The 20520-nt window shown below is 45.3% G+C and overlaps 1 protein-coding gene across 1 annotated transcript in view; it reads right to left on the minus strand.

Annotated features, from left to right (window-relative positions):
• Positions 1 to 20520, minus strand: part of PI4KA (phosphatidylinositol 4-kinase alpha) — a 205370-nt gene that overhangs the window by 151871 nt on the left and 32979 nt on the right. Inside the window, exons 11-12 of the mRNA XM_030219598.1 lie at positions 14298 to 14489; positions 12997 to 13097 (exon numbers count right to left, since the gene is read on the minus strand). Coding sequence (XP_030075458.1) covers positions 12997 to 13097; positions 14298 to 14489 — 293 coding nt within the window. The remainder of the gene's footprint in view (positions 1 to 12996; positions 13098 to 14297; positions 14490 to 20520) is intronic.

Consider the following 20520-nt stretch of genomic DNA (forward strand, 5'->3'; position numbering starts at 1 on the left):
AAGCTGTATTCATAAAACAGGTAAATTCTGAAACTGACATTCCCATTTAAAAAGCCAGAGACGTCCGACTCATATAGATCCCCACACAAACTACATGCACACAGAATCTTTTACGTCGGTCATATGCAGAACAGACCACCCCTTACAAACTGCAGAATAAAACACAAAAAATTAGAAATCACAGAGATGGCAAATTACCCAGTTCCAGGCTTGAGATTTTGTGCAGTCCTGATTTAAACTTTATAACCCAAATCAGTGTGGGATTTGCAGTGCCTGATTCTGCCCATGGAAATCAGTGCTGCAAGTCCCATAACAATGGGGTGGTCAGAAATGCAGGACTGTCCCAAAATCTCCAGCCTGGAAGTGTAGCCTGGCATCAACCTTGCCCTTCCCCCTCTCCCATAGTTTGGCATCAGCTGCGGGAGAATAGGCAGCAACAGCAATCAAAGCAGTGGCGTACCTAGGGTAGTTGACACCCGGGCTGGTCATTTTTTTAACACCCCCCTCCAAAATTCAGTATCAGGCATACCAAGAATACAAAAAACTCAGGACCTATAGAGCAATTCTAGCATACCATAAGCAGTCATTTCTACAAGTCACACAAGGAAAAGGAAAGCATCTTAAACACTACAGTGAGCACTAGAACATCAATTCACCTATTGTAAAACGAAACCAGACAGAATAGTACAGATCGTCGATCCTGCACAGTCAATGCCAACTGAAAGCCATGTCTTTTTCACAAACACAGATACACCCTAATCCACTATAGAATAAGTAATCATAAACTTTCTATTTAGACAAAAATTAAACTGAACCCCCAAGATGCCAGACTCTGCATACAATGCAACGCCACAGAAACAGAAAATGTCCCCTAGTACTGTGCAAAATATAAAGACAGCAGAAGTAAATTTGAAAATAACTAACAAATACCAATCACCACTTTACAAATTGACAAATAGAAATAAAACAAATATAGAAAATAAAATAATACCATTTTATTGGACTAATACATTTAGCTTTCAGAGGCCAAAACCTCCATCCTCAGGTCAATACAGTATAGTGCTGTTACAGTATCCTATCCTGACCAGAGGAAGGGGGTTTTGTTCTCCGAAAGTTAGTCAAAACGTATTAAAATTAGTCCAATAAAAAGATTACCTTATTTACATGTTCATTTATAAACATTTATTAACACATCTACAATACTACTTTATCCTAAAGCAAAAAAATTACAGTTTGTTGTCTCTGGTTTCTGCTTTCCTCATCTTCTTTTCACTGTCTTCCTTCCATCCAGCATGTCTTCACTCTCTCTCTGCCATCCAGTGTCTGCCGTCTCTGCCGTCCCTTCCATCCACTGTCTGCCCTTTCTCTCTGCCCCTTTAATCCACCATTTGCCCTCTCTCTCCCATCCATCCAGGGTCTGCCCTCCCTCTCGCTGCCCCTTCTTTTCAGCCCCATTATCCCACCTGCCCCTAGTTCCTGCCCTAGCCCACATCTCCCACCTGCCCCTCCTTTTCAGTCCCCAGTTTCAGCCCCACTATCCCACCAGTCCCCAGTTTCAGCCCCAGCCCTTTTCTCCCACCAGTCCGGAGCGTCAGCCCCCAGCCACTTCTCCCTGTCCCCTTTTCAGCCCCCAGTCCCCAGTTTCAACCCCAGCACTTTTCTCCCACCAGTCCCGAGCTTCAGCCCCAGCCACTTCTCCCTGTCCCCTTTTCAGCCCCCAGTCCGCACAGTTTCAGCCTCTGCCCCTTTTCAGCCCCCAGTTCTAGTACTAGCCCCCTTATCCCACCTACCCTCCTTTTCAGCCCCCAGTTCCCTTCATCCACATGCCTTGCATTAGGCCCCCCTTTTCAGCCCCAGACCCATTCTCCCACCTGCCCCAGGCATGGCCCCATTCTCCCTCCTGCCCCCTTCTCAGACCCCAGTTCCAGATCCAGGCCCCTTCTCCCATCTGAGCCCACCCCACCCACACCCAGTTCCCTTCTCCCATCTGAGCCCCCTCCCCGACCCAGTCCCCTTCTCCCATCTGAACCCCCTCCCCCACCTGCCTACCCAGCTCCTTCGACTGTCAGACAACCCTCTTCTCCAGCACCCAGTCTTAAAAAAAATTGGCGAAGCGCCTCGCATCTGCTCTGCACTGCTGTACAGCAAGCAAATTGCCTCATCGCATCAGCCTTTCCTTCACTGTGTCCTGCCTTCTGATGTAAGGTGAAATTAGATCTTACCTGCTAATTTTCTTTCCTCTAGACCCTCCAGACCGGTCAAGACGCGTGGGTTATGTCCTCCTACCAGCAGAGGGAGACTGAGAAAACACTAAGCTTTTGAAGCCTGTATATATAACCTGTGCAGAACCTCCACTAGCCAGTATACCCCTGACAAAGCAGAGAAACAAAAAACACTAACAACAACTAGCAACCCTGTACGTGGTCACAGTAAACTGCAAAAACAAGAAACATCTTCCGCTTGCTCTTACGGAAACATGTTCCTTTGCCTTTGATAAAACAGTTGGGCTTCTACAGGTGGACTATCAAAGAAGAGCCCCACCTGTCCCGGACTCCTATCACAAAACAGAAATAAACAGTCTGCAATTAGAGAAACAACAATTTACAGCAGCCAAGAATTATCCAACAAACACACCTCCTGGCCTCCAATACAGACAGGGCGGGCTCTTGACCGGTCTGGAGGGTCTAGAGGAAAGAAAATTAGCAGGTAAGATCTAATTTCACCTTCCTCAGCGACCCTCCAGACCGGTCAAGACGCGTGGGACGTACCAGAGCAGTAACTAACTTATGGGAGGGACCTACTAAGGCCAGAGGTCAAAATTGCTGCCCCAAAGCGCACCTCGTCCTTTGCATGCACAGGAATCCTATAATGCTTCACAAAGGAATGCAACGAAAACCAAACCGCAGCCCGACAAATATCTAACAGAGAAATCATACTATTCTCCGCCACGAGGCTGCCATTCCCCTAGTGGAATGAGCAGACCAGCCCCTAGGCACCACAGGACCCTTCACCAAGTAAGCAGATGCAACCGCCTCCTTCAACCACCGTGCTATGGTCACCTTAGGAGCCGCTGCACCCTTCTTTGGGCCACCATGAAGAACGAACAAACGGTCAGAGGCTCTGAAGTCCTGAGTTCCAGAGAGATAACAACTCAAAACTCTCCTGACATCCAGCTTGGCAATACCACGCTGCTCCGAATCTCCAGCCATATCACCCAACACTGGCAGAGAGATGACCTGATTAACATGGAACTCGGAAACCACCTTGGGCAAAAAAGGAAAGCACCGTCCGCAACGAAACCTTTCCCTCAGAAAGGACAAAAATGGTTCCCTAAAAGACAAAGCCTGAAGCTCTGAAACACTCCGTGCTGAAGTAATCGCCACCAACAAGACCGCCTTTAAAGATAAATCCTTACAAGATGCCGATACCAGAGGCACAAACGGAGGCCTGATCAAAGCATCCAAAACTAGCTTCAAATCCCACGGAGGCACCATCCGTCACTGAGGCGGACGCAGCAACTTAACACCCTTCAAAAAACGCACTACCTCAGGCACAGACGCGAAGGACTTTCACTGAAGCTTCCCACGAAAACATGACAAAGCTGCCACCTGAACCTTCAGTGTAGACAAGGCCAGACCTCTATCAACACCATCGTGCAAAAATTCCAAAACTTCCGCCACCGAAGAGTGAAACGGCCGAACTCGATGGTCTTCACACCAGTGCTCAAAGATTCTCCAAACCCGGACATACGCCAAGGAAGTGGATCGTCTACGGCAACTCAACATCGTAGCAAAGCCACTGGACGAAAGCCCCTTCTTCTTCAACTTGTGCAGCTCAAGAGCCAAGCCATAAGCGAAAACCGAGCCGGATCCGGCATGATTATCGGGCCTTGACACAGAACTGATCCCAACAAAGGCAGGGCCGCCGCCCCTGCCAACCGCACCAAGTCTCCATACCATGGTCGACGCTGCCAATCCGAAGCTACCAGAATCACCCGACCGGAGTGATGTTCGATGCGCTATATTACTCGACCGACTAACAGCCACAGAGGAAACACATACAGTCACTCCCGAAGCCAAGGCAACAGAAGAGTGTCGATTTCCTCCGCTCAAGGGTCTCTTCAGCGACTGAAAAAAAAAATCTCTGAACTTGCGCATAGCGAGCCGTTGCCCTAAGATCACCGAAAGTCCCCAGACCGACACAACTCACTGGAACACTGACCGAAGAAAAGACCACTCTCTGGGATCTAGAGTGTGCCTGCTGAGATAATCTGCATCTATGTGACCTACCCCGGCCACATGCGCTGCCAAGAGAGCCTGAAGATGAGTTCAACTGCGCCGCCAAGGCTCTTTGTTCCCCCCTTGACAGTTGACATATGCTACTGCCATGGCATTGTCACAGAGCACTCGGACTGCCTTGTGGCGAACCACCGACGTCAAGGCCTGGAGCGCCACCCGAATGGCCCGAGTTTCCAGCCGGTTGATGGACCACTCTGCTTCTGCCCGAGACCACCGGCCTTGAGCTACCTGACTGAGACAATGTGCCCCCCAACCTTGCAGACTGGCATCCGTGACCATTACCAGCCCCTGTGGGGACTCCAACGGCATTCCTTTCCCAAATTGCGCGGACTGAGCCACCAGCGGAGACTGAGACGAGGGGCCACCGACAGCGGACAACACATTTCCAAGTCCTGCGACAGAGGGGACCAATGACTGAGCAGAGCTGACTGTACCTGACGCATGTGCGCCCTGGCCCACGGAACTACCTCTATGGTCGCCGCCATCAGGCCCAGGACCTGACGATAAGTACTGGCCGTCGGCGCCTTCTCTGCAAGGAACCGACGAATCGGACCCTGTAACTTGGAACCAAAAGGCTGCACAAAGGAAAGTGAAGATAAGCTTCCGTCAAATCCAGGGAAGTGAGAAACTCTCCTTTCCTGACCGCACCAGTGACCGACCGCAACGTCTCCATCCGGAAAGAGGGCACCTTGAGTGCCGCATTGACCCTTTTGAGATCTAAAATGTGACGAAAAGTGTCCTCTTTCTTGTGGACCACAAAATAGATCAAATAGCACCCTGAGCGTTGCTGATCTGAAGGAACAGGAACCACGGCTCCCAACGCGAGCAGCCACCGCAGAGTGTCCCTCACTGCTGCCCTCTTGCTCCAAGACCGACAGAGGGATTCCAGAAACACTTCGGGAGAACAGCTTTCGAATTCCAGCGCACATCCGCCTCGAAACACCTTGAGAACCCACTGATCTGACCTGATTTGGGCCCAACTCTGGTAAAACAGACTCAGCCGAGCCCCAACATGCACCAGAGCCTGAGCCCGCACACCTTCATTGGGAATTGTGGCCTGAATACTAAACTCCCGCGGAAAAGCCACGCCCTCCGCGACGACTCTCACGAAAGAACTGTGTGCGCTGGAAAAACCGACCCCTAGAGGTCCTACTACTATTAAACATTTCTATAGCACTACTAGACTTATGCAGCGCTGTACAAATTAACATGAAAAGACAGTCCCTGCTCAACAGAGCTTACAATCTAAATTGGACAAACAGACAGCTAGGGGTAGGTCCCACTCGATCTGCCCGGCCTATACCGCTGAGCCTCCCTAAACCGTCCCCGAGAGGAACTAGTTCTGGCCCCTGCCTTGAACCGAAAATCTGGAAGCCATAGAACCTTGGTATCACTAAGACCTCACACTAACTTGTCCAAATCTTCTCCAAAGAGCATAGCTCCCTTAAGTGGCAGAGACCCACAACCATAGCCATATTTTTTGTCTGAAGTAGGCAACAAATCATAAAAGCCTCAGACAAAAAGGATGAACCCATGTCCAAGTCGGCTAACTCCTGACCCCCAGAAGAACCAACATCTACCGAATCATCCAGGAGCTTCTCGGCCCAACGAAAACATGCCCGAGCTACCAGACCCCCACAAACCGAGGCCTGCAGGGCTAGAGCCGACAAAACAAAACTACGCTTGAGAAAAGATCCCAACTTCCTATCCTGAGGATCACGGAGAGCCGTTCCTCCATCAACCGGGATAGCCGTAGCTATAATTACTGCCGTCACTACTGCATCTACCGTGGGAGCCTTAAAGGAATCCCTATCGTCCTGAGGGAGGGGATAAAGCCTCGCCATTGCCTTTGCCACCTTACACGGCAAATCCCATTCCTGACAAATCATCTCCCGGAGATCCTTGTTCATAGGGAAGGATCACGCCTGACGCTGAATGCCCTTCACCAACGGATCCTGGACAGTTTCCCCCAACGCCACCTCAGGACCAAACTGAAGGGTGGACGACACCTGATCTATGAGTTCTGACAGCTCATCTCTATGGAAAATCCGCACTACTGAAGGATCCTCTCCAGGAATCCAACAATCCTGCTCCTGAGAGCCGTCAATTCCATCTGACTCCCCCAGATCACTAAGCGCAGCTTCTGCAGCTACAGGAGAAAAACATTGCCTGTCTTCTGACCACTCTAACCGTGGTCTCTCAGCCAAGATGGAAATAGCCCCCTCTTCCAATTGGGGGGGGGAGGGGGGGGTCCCGATCTCCAGGCCTGATACCGCGTCCAGACAAAATCTGGAGGAAAACCCACCATTCCTGGACCGTCATTAGGCCCTTTTGTGCCAAAAACGGAGGCCGCAGGCCCAAAACCAGCCGGCTCCATGGGCCGCGTCAGACTCAAGATGGCGGCTGTTCCCGCCGAAACTGTTCCCGCTGACAGCGGCCCTGCCTACGCTCCCGCTGACCCGGAGACTCCCGACACCATCGATCCCTCCGCGGTCAAGTCGGGGGGTGCCGCAGCCACCTTTATAGGTGCACCGCAAAGCTACACTGAGCGCCCGGCGCCTCTACCCCTCGCCACGAGCATGCGCGACATCGGAGGAGCTGGGCCGCCATAAACCACGAGGGAAGGGAAAAGCTGTTCCGCAAACGCGCCAAACCAAAAACTCACTCACACTGCAAAAGCACTGGAGAAAGCGCTGCTCTCTCGTTCCAGCAAGGAATCAAAACCCCCGTTCGGTCCGCTGAAAATAAAGAAATAAATGCCCTTAAAGGCACAGTACTCCAACTCTGGCAGCTGGAAATTGTAAGGCACTCAAGGCTACAATACTGAGAAAGCAGCCGAGGCACAAAGCTGCCAAGCAAAACGAAATAGAATAACTGACCTTAAAGGCACAGTACTCTAATTCTGGCATCTGGAAATTGTAAGGCACTCAAGGCTACAATACTGAGAAAGCAGCCGAGGCACAAAGCTGGCAAGCAAAATGACATAGAATAACTGACCTTAAAGGCATCGTACTCTAACTCTGGCATCTGGAAATTGTAAGGCACTCAAGGCTACAATACTGAGAAAGCAGCCGAGGCACAAAGCTGGCAAGCAAAATGACATAGAATAACTGACCTTAAAGGCATCGTACTCTAACTCTGGCATCTGGAAATTGTAAGGCACTCAAGGCTACAATACTGAGAAAGCAGCCGAGGCACAAAGCTGCCAAGCCAACAGGGGGAGGGACCCAAACATAGGTGTAACACCCCAGGGGGAAAAACTGGGCCCCACCAGACCCAGGGCCCCAAAGCACTTTTTTTTTTTTTTTTTTTTTTTTTTTTTTTTTTACACACACGTACAGGGTACTGCAACAGAATAAAGTTTGGAAGGAAAAAATCCTACGACCCAATGACAAACTACCTCACCAGATTATTGGAGACTGCACAGGCTGTCAACTGCTACCTCTGCTGAGACTGAGAAAATACTGGCTAGTGGAGGTTCTGCACAGGTTATATATACAGGCTTCAAAAGCTTAGTGTTTTCTCAGTCTCCCTCTGCTGGTAGGAGGACATAACCCACGCGTCTTGACCGGTCTGGAGGGTCGCTGAGGAACTTCCTATTTCCGCAAGGGCGGGACACAGTGAAGGAAAGGCCGATGCGACGAGGCAATTTGCTTGCTGTACAGCAGTGCAGAGCAGACGTGAGGCACTTCGCCAATTTTTTTTTTTTAAGGCTGGGTGCTGGAGAAGAGGGTCATCTGACAGTCGAAGGAGCTGGTGCGGCCACCGTGGATCAAGTATTGACTAAAGTGGACTATTGCTGTCTGATGGACAAACTTACAGCCCTACGGTGAGGGGGCCTGGTGAGATTTTCAAAAACATGGTCCTCCTATGTGGAATGGCAAGGTTTAACAGAGTGACATATGTATAATGAGGATACTCTGTTGCAGGGGGAGTTTGATGTATACCTGAGATGCCTAGAAGGGGGGGAGGGGGTGGAGGGATGTTGTTGATATACATATGAGAAAGTTTTGCGATAAATATGTTCAGCTATGTGGATGTTATGTAAAGAAAAAGTTAATAAAAAGAATTTAAAAAAAAAAGAAGGAGCTGGTGCGGACCGGACCGCCCCGCCCTTGGTACAACTCGAGCATGCTGGCTGGGCGAGCCTGGAGGGAAAGTGGGTGGGCCTGGGCCCGTCCAGGCCCACCCCTGTCTGATCGGCGGTCGGTAGAGAACACAGTCTGGGGTCTCTCTCTTGAGGAGGGAGGTGTGAAGAAACTGTGTGCTGTAAGCATGTAAAATGTATTGTATATTTTGATGCATTATGTTCTGAAGTGTATTACTCCTGTTTGGCCAGCAGATGGTGCATGTTTATGCTTAAAGCTGTTACAGAGGATTGACTTCCCTTTCTTTTAGCTGACACACAGATAATAAGAAGTTCTGTAGTAACGTAACCAGTTTTTATTTGAAACTTGATTGTTCTGGGCTCTGATTGGCCTGGAGTTTGAAAATTACCCAGCAGATGCTAGTTGTTGCTTCAGTCTTAGCCAGGAAGAAAAAAAGAGAGACAGATCTCTTTGCAGAGGCTCAGTGAATTATATGTCCTGACCTTCCCAGGTACTGTTTAGACAGTATATAGATGTTTAGTTAGTGTTATTGTAGTAATAGTAGTAGTAGTAGTTATAATTGATCCATATTTCAGTTACCTATTATTATTTGCCACTGTTCCAAGTTCTGAGAATAAACACAATTGTTTGTTCATTCTGCCTGTCTGGACCGATAAAGAATCCTGGTGGTTTGTTTGCTGGGTCTGTGAGTGCTTTCTGGAAACTGTGGGACCACTGGGAGTGTGGCTCCCAGAAACCTAAAAATCACTGAGGATAATTTGAGAGCGGGAAACTCGCCAAGAGGCGGTTGTGATCCAGTCGGTGGGAGGAGGGTGCTAGTGTAGACCATGAGCGGCAGGTGCAGGAGGTCCTGAGCTGTGCTGGGGACAGACCCTCTAAGTGGCCATAGAGTAACCCCAGGCAGGTGGCTAGGTGTTTTGTGACAACAGGCTTAGTCCTTTTAATTAGAGTCTCTCTCTCAACATAGTCCCAGGAAATAATCTTAATAGGGCTGGCTCCTAGCCAGCCCAAACACAGTGGTTCCTTACACTAAATTCAGGTACTCTCTGGATATACTTCAAGGTTATCTCCTACCTTGGCAGTCTTCCTTACACATATAATTAACTCCTGGAAGTTCAGTTGAGCATACTGTTTGCCACCCCAGGGAAACACTTAGGCTCCTCTTCTTCCCTCAGGTACTATAGCCTCCTCTCTGCCTGAGCCCTGCCCCTCTGACTCAGCAGATAAACTCAATCTACTCTAAGGTGGCTCACTATCAACACCAGTGAGTGAGAGTTCCTAAGAAAACCTACCTCTGTACCACTCACTCCCTCACAGTCCTGCTCCTTCTCACCAGGCTTGAAACTCCTCTCAACTTCCCCCCTCCATAGCTTGATCCCTCCACTCTGTACCTTATCTCCAAGCTCAATATATTTCCACTTTACCATATCAGTCACTTGTACTTTATTCCCCTCCAGTTCACTCTTGTTTCCCTGCCCAGGCATAGTACACCTTCCAATTTAATCTTGATCCCCTCTCCAGACTTAGAACCCCCTCCAGTTTACTCTCTTCAGGCTTAGAACCTCCTCCAGCTTATTCTTAATCCCCTCCAGGCTTAGAACCCCCTCCAGTTCAGTCTTGTTCCCCTCCCCAGGCTCACTAGCCCTTCCAGTTTACTCGTGATCCCCTCTCCAGACTTAGAACCCCCCTCCAGTTTACTCTTGATCCCCTCTTCAGGCTTAGAACCCCCTTCTGTTTACTCTTGATCCTCTCTGGTTTACTCTTAGTCTCCCTCTAAGCCTCTCTCCTCAGGTTTAAAACCCCCCTCTAGTTCACGCTTGTCTCACCGCCAGGCTTAGTAACCCCTCCAACTCATTCTTGCCCCCTCCCTAGGCTCAAACTCTTCAAGCTCATGTCTCTCTTCCTAGGGTTAGACCCCCTCCCTTGCCTCAATCCCACTTCCAGCTCACTCATGCCCCCCTCATCTCACTCTTTACTTCTCAAGCTCCCAAGCTCTCCCTGGCTCTCCTCTCTGCTTAAGGCTCAGGTCCCTTCTCACCTCCTAGCTCTCTTTCTTTTTCTATTAATTTTTTATTCATTTTATAACCATCAGAGATATGGTAAATGGAATCATTAAGGAACAACATAACATAGTGGCATTATGCTCCACACCAGAAATTCAGTGGAGCCTATCTAGCATAGCTAACAATTAGGGTTACATGTTAATCATGATTAACACATTAATCATTAATCGTAATTAACGATTAACCACCACCCTCTCTTCCTCCCCCGTCCGCATGCCCAGTCCAGCATCTCTTCCTCCCCTCCCGCTCTACTTTGTTATTTGCAGTAAATCTTTTATCTCAAATCGCTTTTCTCTTATTCACTCTTACAGTTTCTGGTATGTGTTTTAGTTACAATATTCCATTTTTTTTAGGGCACCGCCCTCCTCAAATCACCTCTAAACTCTCCCCTCCTCAGTTTTGGTACCTTGTTTCTATCCCTCTTTCAACTCCCTCCTTTCTCCAGTCAGTTTTACCCTCCATCCCTATATAAGTAGGCCTCATCAATTGCCGTTCCTTCCGTAATAAATATTTCCTCATCTGCGAGCTTATCTCTGACTACTTCTGAGAAGTTCTGAGAAATGAGGACATTTCTCTGGTAAATGAACATTATTTTGCCTTGTGTTTTGGGAACTTAAAAATTGGGGTTTAAAGGAGGAATTGTAGGTTAGTGATAGGCAGAATAAAAATATACAAAAGCTAACTTTATCACCTAATCTCCATACTCTTTTCCCCCTAGTTTTAAAACTTGAACTTTGTACCACAACATGAACAGATATTCCTGGAGCGGGGACAGGGCACTGCAGGACCTGTCTACTAATTCTATTCTATTTCGATGCTTCTATACTGCCTTTAACAAAGTCTTCAAGGCGGTTTACAGCAAAGATAATATCTCATTCAGATATGATCAACATTTTACTTCTCTAAACTTAAACAATATAATTTTTACTGCATAAACAAATATGTTTTCAAGGCTTTCCAAAATAGAAAATAGCTAGGTATCATCCTTATAGAAATTGGAATATTATTCCAGATTTTTGATCCCTGAAAGGAGAAAGATCGTTCCCAAATAGACTTCTGTTTTATTTCTTTTCTAAAGGGAATGCCAAGCGTTAAGATTTTTGAACGTCTTAGAGTTCCTCTCACACCCGATAGTAAAAGTTGTCCCACCATGTCCGAGTTCATTCCATAGATACTTTTAAAACCTTGACAAGCAATTTTAAATTGTATACGCGCCTCTAATCTCAACCAATGTAATTGTCTTAAAAGAGGACTAACTCGGCCGAGAATTCATTGCCTCCAATTACAAGAGCATATTATATTCAAATTCCTGGACAAGCTCCAGAAAATTTAAACCCTCAAAGTGCAATGAATCTAACGGCCTTCCTGGAATCATCATTGGAGGTGGTCACGCAAAGGACTACTTTGTTAGTGACATTTGCACTAGAATTGGATAGAGATGCAGTGCTCTGATTATCCTTAAGGCATTTAAGTTCTTTATTTTTGGGTTCAAAAGTAAGGGTTTTCCTGGATCTGTCTAAGGAAACCCAAAAGTGACGTAAGTCATTTCTTGTTTTGCGTCCTAGGGTAATAGCCCTGGGAGCAAACTTTCTTTTGAAATTTCCTTGTGTGCGTAGGATTTTACTGCACACAAAACAATATCAATTTTTTGAACCCCAACAGTTGGATGATTTTTTAAAAGGTAAAGAGAGTACTATTGTGAAGGTTTAGACCCGAATATAACACTGTAAAGCAGCTTGGAGTAAGTTGGCAGAGCAAGGCGCAGTCTTTGGTTTAATAGAATTATAAGCTGGGTATTAATAGCTTGTTTGTATTTCCTAATTCTTGGATCATTTCTTTAATTTGTGGACGACAGAATTTTGTCATTTTCTCATTTATTTTATTTCCTTATACCTTTCAATTATTGTGTATTATTATTTTTGAATGAATATTATGTAAACTACAATGCTTATAAATAAAAAAATAAAAATAAAAAAAGAGGACTAACTTCGCTATACTTTCCTAACCCAAAGAGCAACTGAGCAGTATTTTGCAGAAGCTGCAATCAACGCAGTTGCTGTTTGTTGACAGTACAATACAATGAGTTACAATAGTTGAGCAAAGGAATCAAAATTGCCCGTTGAACTTAAAGATGATTTAATAACACAAAGTTTATGTAAAACTTCCTAACTAAAGTACTTATCTGATATTTATATGTTAAACCCGAATCTAAGACTATTCCAAGCACTTTAGATGTTGAATCGATCTGTAAAGATATTCCTGAAGAGAGAGATACTGTTTCCGTAGCTACGTTTTGTAGATCGATGACATATATGCATGCTTTTACCTACGCACAGAGTGAACAATAACCAGAATCCCTTCTGAAGGTTAAAAAACAGGGCTTTGGTTGCTACCTGCACCTCTCACGCAGCCTCCGTAGTGAAGGCAGCACTATATCTCCCATTGTGCCCCTAAAGAAGGCAGCCTGAAGCAACAGGGTACTTGCAGAATCCAGGAGTTTTCCCTGCAGCCTGCTGGGAGACAAACCTGTAGGCAGCAAATAAGGAGAGGCATATGCGCAATGATGACTTTGCTGGATGTCTTTGACTGCAGTTTTTCTGATAGCTTGATACAGAGATTTTCTGCGCCTTGAATTCAAAAGAGAAAAAAAAAAGAAGAAAGGATAATAAGTATTTGCTCTTTCTGGAAGCACTGATAACAGGTACTGGCTCCCCCAAGGCCCAGGAGATAAGGACTCTGGCAAAGCAAAGTTCTATGTACACTTTAACACTTTTGAGTCAATTTATAAAGCCATTTACTTGGGTAAACTGACCTGCCTGAAAAATTTCCCTCTGCCTAACTAAAAATATACGCAGCATTTAGCCAGGGTGGAAAGAGATGTTCACTGGGCTTCTCAGGAGCAGAAAATATGCAACTAGTTCTGATTTTCAAACCCACATATTTTCAACCTGCGCTAACAATTGAGTTGCCTTATGAAAATTAGATACAGAGATGCACAGAATTTGCAGCTACACAGTTATTCTGAAAACTGCCCTTTTAATGAATGGAGCCACTGTTCAGCAGACTTAACTGAGTAAGTTTGACCACTGAATATAAGAAGATACAGTTATGTGGATAATAGGATAGCAACGCTGATGACCTAAATTATCTGGTTAGGTTTAGCTAGACAGTGCTGGTATTCAGTGCAATCTGGCTAAATTAAAGCTATGTCCTTAGAACACCCAAATCATCATCCCTTCTGAACTGGATACATTTTATCCAATTAATACAAATGGATCCATTCTGCAGAGGAAGAGGGCAAGGGCACTGCTAAAAGACAAAATCTCTCCAGTAACAAATGTTATGAATATCGGGCTCTGTATCCGTAATCTCAGTCACAGGAAAAGCTTTTGAGGCCAGTGTGGAGCAAGGCAGGACTAAAGATAAGGTGCTGGAGCTCTAATTCTGTCCTTAGACTTGCTTGTGTGATAAAGCCCTTCAAGAGGAATATCACTGCAAAGCAGGGTTGCACGCCTTTTCAGTGGGGCTCATAATGTTGTGGTAAACTCAAATCGGGAGAAAAAAAGTGAGTTAACCAGGGGAGGGAATAAGGAGCAGTTTTCAAGACAGACACAAAACTGCCAGGGTAAACACAGTCAAAATAATGCAACATCTGACACAATAAATGCAGCTTTTAGGATGAAAGATATTTTTTTTAACCAACTTTGTTTTTCATAATGGAGTCGTGTGCATTCCTACACCCTGATAGCCTTAATGGAGCAGCTGCATCTCACTCCCCACCTAGAAGAAACCACCAGGGATCCATGGTAAGAAGATAGCACCCTTACCTTGCTCATCCTTGACAGCCCAAACCATAAGGTCCACGCAGGCAGCATTGGCCTGGCAGCGCAGCTTCAGAGGGTTCAGCTCATTCTGCAGCCGCTCCACATCATGCAGGATCTTCTGCAGCTCAGCCTGGCTGCTGTTAAACTGCTCCAACACAAAGTCATGGATTTCCTTAACAAAGGAAGTCTGGATATCTGAGATCCAGGAAAGTACAGACAGGTATTAATAGGGAAGACAAGGAGAAGGCAATAAACAGCAAACTGTATAACTTCTGAATTATTTCAGAACTGTGGAGATCACGTTAGTGATTCACATTAACCCCCTAATTCTAGAAAGCTGCTAGTTAGAAATTTGAGCATGTAATTTATAGATTCAGATCAGCTGCACATGTAATTTAATGAATTAAATGTATGTAAAGTATATGTAAGCACTTATAACTGCTCTCAAACAGGTGTAAATGCTCACACCAACATTCAGGCACATTCTCTGTCATTTACACTAGTATTTCATAAAGAACAGCTGGTGTCTTCTTTTCTTTAAAAAATAGCATCTGGAGGTCACGTGACGCGATGCACGCGAGCGGTCGCTAAAAGATTAGCTCCGTGCCCTCTCTCGCATTCCAAGCCATAAACCCTCGAAGCAAAAAAGGAAAACGGCTAAAATTGATAACAACACACCCGCGAGGCTAGCCCGATCGCTTACCATCGCAGATCGGGTGTCCGAAGCAGCAATGGCCGCGAAATCGCTTCGTAAAGATAAGGACAGAGGAAAAGCGGGAGAAGACAAGATGGCGGCACCGGCGAGTCCATCGAATTTGTCGGTTAGCTCAGCATGGACCGCCGAAATAGTGGGAGAGGTTACAGCAGCCCTGGAAGTTATACTAGACAAGAAATTACAGGGACTGGACTCCAAACTAGCAGGTTTGCAGAGCAATATGACGCAACTCACCCAGGATATGGCAGGCTTTCAACAACGAACGGGGGGGGCCCTGGAAGACCAAGTTACAGCCATGGAACAGAGGTATGGTAAACTCCTAAAAACAGTGGAAACACAAGCCGAGAAGATAGAAGACCTAGAGAACAGGTCTAGACGCAATAACTTGCGTTTTGTCGGGCTGCCTGAGGACCTAGGGGAAAGGGAGCTTCGTCCTTTCCTGGAGAAGTGGTTAGTGAAAGAACTAAAGCTGCAATCAGAAATGGGGCCCCTAATTATTGAGAGAGCCCATCGAGTAGGCCCCATGCGACAAAGTGCGGGTAGGCCCAGAATAGTGATATGTCGGGTACTAAACTTTACCCATAAAACTGCAATTATGCAGGCCATACGCGGTGGAGCAGCGTTGACTTATAACAATCAAAAAATCCTCTGTTTCCAAGACTATTCAATTGCAGTTGCCGCACAGAGGAAGGCTTTCTCACCGACTTGTTCGCAACTAGTGCAGCATAAGATCAAATTCGCGCTGTTGTACCCAGCAAAGTTAAAGATCTTTTACCAATCATCTGTTAAAATTTGTGAGACGGTTCCTGAGGCACAACAATATGTAAGACAAATATTGTGTGCAGGAGACGAATGAATAACGGATAATGCTGAGACTGGGAAGGACATGGAGCAGATACAGTTGAATATGTTGGATTTAAATTACTGACAATGTTAAAATATTTGAGTTAAAGAAGTTGAAAACCTTTGGATAAAATGACCTCAATGGCCTGAATTTGGTTTGATTAAGGCTAGATTCTGGGGTCATGGCAAACATAGGAATGATTATCGGGCCAGTTCTGGATACCGCTGGAAGCTCAGGGACGCATGTCAACGGACATTCATGAAAGAGACTAGGATTCACTCCGAGGCCCAACAATAAGTATGAGACAAACTAAAAAAGGAGATGAATGACTCAAAGTGATCGGATAAGTTGGATCCGTTGAATAATGCAGCCAACTGGAGTGTATTGGATTACAAAATTGAGAATTAAGCGACAGGTAAACTGCGAGTTGAAACTTTCAGGAAGCTGATTAAAGGAGCCAAGCGCCCTTGAAGACATGAATCAGGGTAGAACATGAAAGGCTGCAACTTAGAAAAGTATTTATGACCGAGGCTTGGACAATAAATATGCGCTGCAAGAGAAATTTATCGGTCTATAATAAGAATAATAGGTTGATGAGGCAGCTTGATCAACCGTTGTCATGCTTTTGGATTACAACTGCTGATTGGATGAGGCAGCTTGATCGGCCGTCTTCATGATTGTGGATTACAACTGCTGATTGGATAGGCGGGAGCCAAGGCGGGCATCTACAGACAATAACACCAACCAACAAGAGTGGAGATTGGGAGATAGCATGGAAGGCACATTGGAGGAGTTTCTGCTGGTCTACCTGATAAGCTGGAATTGAACACTTACGAGGACAATGCTTAACAGATATAAGACCTAATCCCTCCTTTAGGACAGAAAGGAGGAAAGAGATGGTGAAGATATATATGCAGGTTATGAAAAGACATTAGATTAATGGAATCATAATGTTAATGGTTAATGTTGGAGTTACTACATATAATATACAAGGATCCCAATTATAGGAAAGGGCATTGCCACAGTGTAGAGAAACTGTTATATTGAGTAAAGTTATTTAGAAATGATAGACCAAATGACTAAGAGAAGAGGTACCCTTGAATATGAGGAGAGAGAGGGGGGAGAGGAGAATTAATATAAGGGATCACATAAATAAGAGGGAAGTAAACTTTGATATAGAAGCTCAATTATATGGAATGTAGAGAGGGGCGTAAACGTGACTAGTCCCATAAATAGGGACGAAGCATAGAGGGTTAATAGGGAACATGGGAGGAAGGGAAGTAGAAGGGAGGGATGGGAGGTTAAGGGGGGGGACGAGTTGGGGAGGGATAGGGTGCAGGGGAAAGCAAATAGACGTAAGTAAGACAAAGAATAAGGAAGAGAAAAATGGTACTATGCAGCATAAGAGAACGTGTGGGGAATACATGATAAGAGGGGGGAACCATAGGCTGGGGTGGTTGCTCCCGGAAGATAAAGAGCTTTTGTGGGTGATCGGATGCCACCACAACCCGTGAAAGATGGTTAAAATAGTGACCTGGAATGTGGGAGGCATCGGATCTCCAGTGAAGCGCTCTAAGATATTAAAATATCTACAGAGAATCAGAGCGGATGTTGCTCTTTTGCAAGAGACGCACCTGAATGAGACAGAACATGATAAGCTTAAAAAATGGTGGGTAGGAGAATGCATTGGTTCACCCGCAAAAGGGAGAAAAGGTGGAGTGGTCGTCCTAATAAGGAAGGGGGTGGTGGACAAGATTTGTGATGTAATTAAAGATCCAGAGGGAAGGTACATTTTTTGCAAGGTACTATTGGCAAGGAGACAGATACTATTGGGTAGTATTTATGCACCAAACCAAATGGATACCAAATTCTATCAACAGCTACTAGGGCATTTAATAGTAGAAGACTCTTCCCGATTAATTTTGGGAGGAGACTTTAATACAGTATGGGACCCGCAGATAGACAAATCAAATGCCACACAGACACCAACTCACTGGATGTCAAAGGGACTACCGAACTTATGTTCCCTTTTGGACCTATTGGACATCTGGAGAGTTCTTCATCCACAAGATAGAGATTACACACATATGTCCAGAGCACATAACACATAGTCAAGGATAGACTATCTACTGATGTCACGCACATTAATGGGAGAAGTACAGGATACCCAAATAGGACCGTATGCAATATCGGATCATGCGGAAGTTTGGGCGACTTGGAACCCTGGGGAGGCGGGAGGTAAATTTAAACAATGGACATTCCCAAGTTATTTGACCCATAATGCGGGATTTCGGGAACATTTGTTGAATAGTTGGAAGGAATATAAACTTTTTAATGAGAACACAGCCTCCGACTCAATTGTATTCTGGGAGGCGGCAAAAGCGGTCCTTAGAGGAGAGATCATTAGTTATGTAAGCCAATTTAAAAAAGCAAGAGACAGAGAGATACTGAGGCTAGAGAAAGAAATTGTAACATTGCGAAAGAAGTATGACAGGTCTTCCAGTGCTCAAATGAGGAAAGTATTGGTGTCAGCTCAAGTGGCTTTAAATACCCTTATCCATGAGAGAGAGATGAAGTCACAAGCTTATTATAAGTTCCAATTATATAAGCATGGTAGTAAAGGCGGAAAGATGTTGGCCAGACTTATTGCTCGGAAACAGACATCGAGAAGGGTTATAACTTTAAAAGATGAGACGGGCAAAATGTGCTTTACAGATTTGGAAATCCAAAATATTTTTAAAACTTTCTATCAGAACTTATATACAGAAGAACATGACTCAGGTCTTCCGAGCAACTTATACTTAGAGGGGGTGGCCCATCCGGTCCTCTCGGAAAGGGAACAAAAAGTATTAAACGAACCAATAAGTATTGATGAAGTACACTGGGCAATAGCTAATAGCACACCAGGGAAAGCGCCAGGGCCGGATGGTCTAAGAGTAGAATTTTACCAAGTACTAGGGGAAGACATACAGCCTGCATTGGTAGAGACTTTTAATGGGTGGGTAGAAAGAGGATTTCTTCCTAGACAACTGAACATGGCCCAAATTATTTTGCTACCCAAACCCAAGAGAGATCATACATTGCCGAAGTCATATCGACCCATTTCTCTGCTGAACTGTGAAATGAAGATATTTGCTAAGATATTGGCAGGACGCATGAGTCGAGTATTACCAAAATTAGTGCAGGAGGGACAGGTGGGATTTGTCAAGGGAAGATCAGTTGCTAAAAATTTGAGGAGAATCATCGCAGCGCTGGAACATGTAAAGAGGGAATCAAAGCCAACATTGATGATCAGTTTTGATGCCGAGAAGGCATTTGATCGAGTTGACTGGAGTTATATGTTTGCCACGCTAAATGCATATGGATTTGCAGGGTGGTTTATTACAGCAATTAGAACACTACATACATCACCGCAAGCTAGAATAATGGTCAATGACAATTATTCGGAGACCTTTGAAATAAAAAGAGGAACTAGGCAGGGGTATCCCCTGTCGCCACTTCTTTTTGCATTATACTTACACCCACTGATTAGGGATATTGTCGATATGCCAGCCATAAGAGGAGTGATGATTGGGAAACAGGAATTCAAATTAGCTGCCTTTGCAGATGATTTGTTAGTTATGCTCACAAATCCAGAGGAGTCCTTGCAAGCACTACTGGAGGTGTTTAAAGAGTTTGGAACCTATTCTGGGTTCAAACTAAACCTGGAGAAATCAGAAGCATTGGTTAGTAATATACAGAATGGGATGTTGAGAGGCAACTGAAGGGGATACCGAAATTGGTCAGCGGAGCTCAATATAGGGAATGTGCATTCCGCTTTATACATCGAGCATACATGTCACCTGCACAATTAGCAAAATTCGGGGGATTGCAGACGCCCTTGTGTGCGAGATGTGGGAGAACAGACAACACATTTTACCATAGTTTTTGGAGCTGTTGGAAGATTAGAAGGTTTTGGGGGAAAATAACTCACTATATATCGCAACTATTAGGTCGAAAGTTAGCAGGTACACCAGTGCAGATGCTGTTAAATTTACCAGGATCATTTAAAGGTCAAATACTAGAGCACAATTTATTTTTCCGTAAAATAACATTGCTGGCAAAGAAATGTATCTTGCAAAACTGGACAAATGATATAGGGCCAGATTATTGGCATTGGCGGAACCTTATCCACCAGTTAATGACATGGGAAGCTAAAGAAGCCAAACGTTCACTAAAAAGAAAGAAAACATTTATGAAAATTTGGGGTGCTTATGTAGATTCTTTGTCTTATAGGGGAAGAAGTTTGGTCCTCAACACATTAAGATGATAACAAAGCATAAGTATCAATAAAAACGGGGGGAGGGGTGGGATTGGGGAGGAAGGGGGGAAAAGAAAAACTTTTGGAGACAGTAATAACAGGTTGTTGTATAGTTTTTGCTTGGCAGATGTGGTATCAATGATTGTAAGAATGTTCCTGTTGTGTCTTCAATAAAAATGTTGAAACATAAAAAATAGCATCTAAGTAGACACCTCCTTATAAAATGACCCTCTGAGGACACAGTTTCTTCCTTCTCAGCGAGCTTTAATCTCTGCAGCTGACAGTTGCAATGAGATCAAACACAAAGATGCTGACCTGGACCCTGATGCACAGTGTTTGAGCAGAGTGTGAACCAAACAGCATCCAA

The sequence above is a fragment of the Microcaecilia unicolor genome, chromosome 11, assembly GCF_901765095.1.
Source record: "Microcaecilia unicolor chromosome 11, aMicUni1.1, whole genome shotgun sequence".
Lineage (NCBI taxonomy): Eukaryota > Metazoa > Chordata > Amphibia > Gymnophiona > Siphonopidae > Microcaecilia > Microcaecilia unicolor.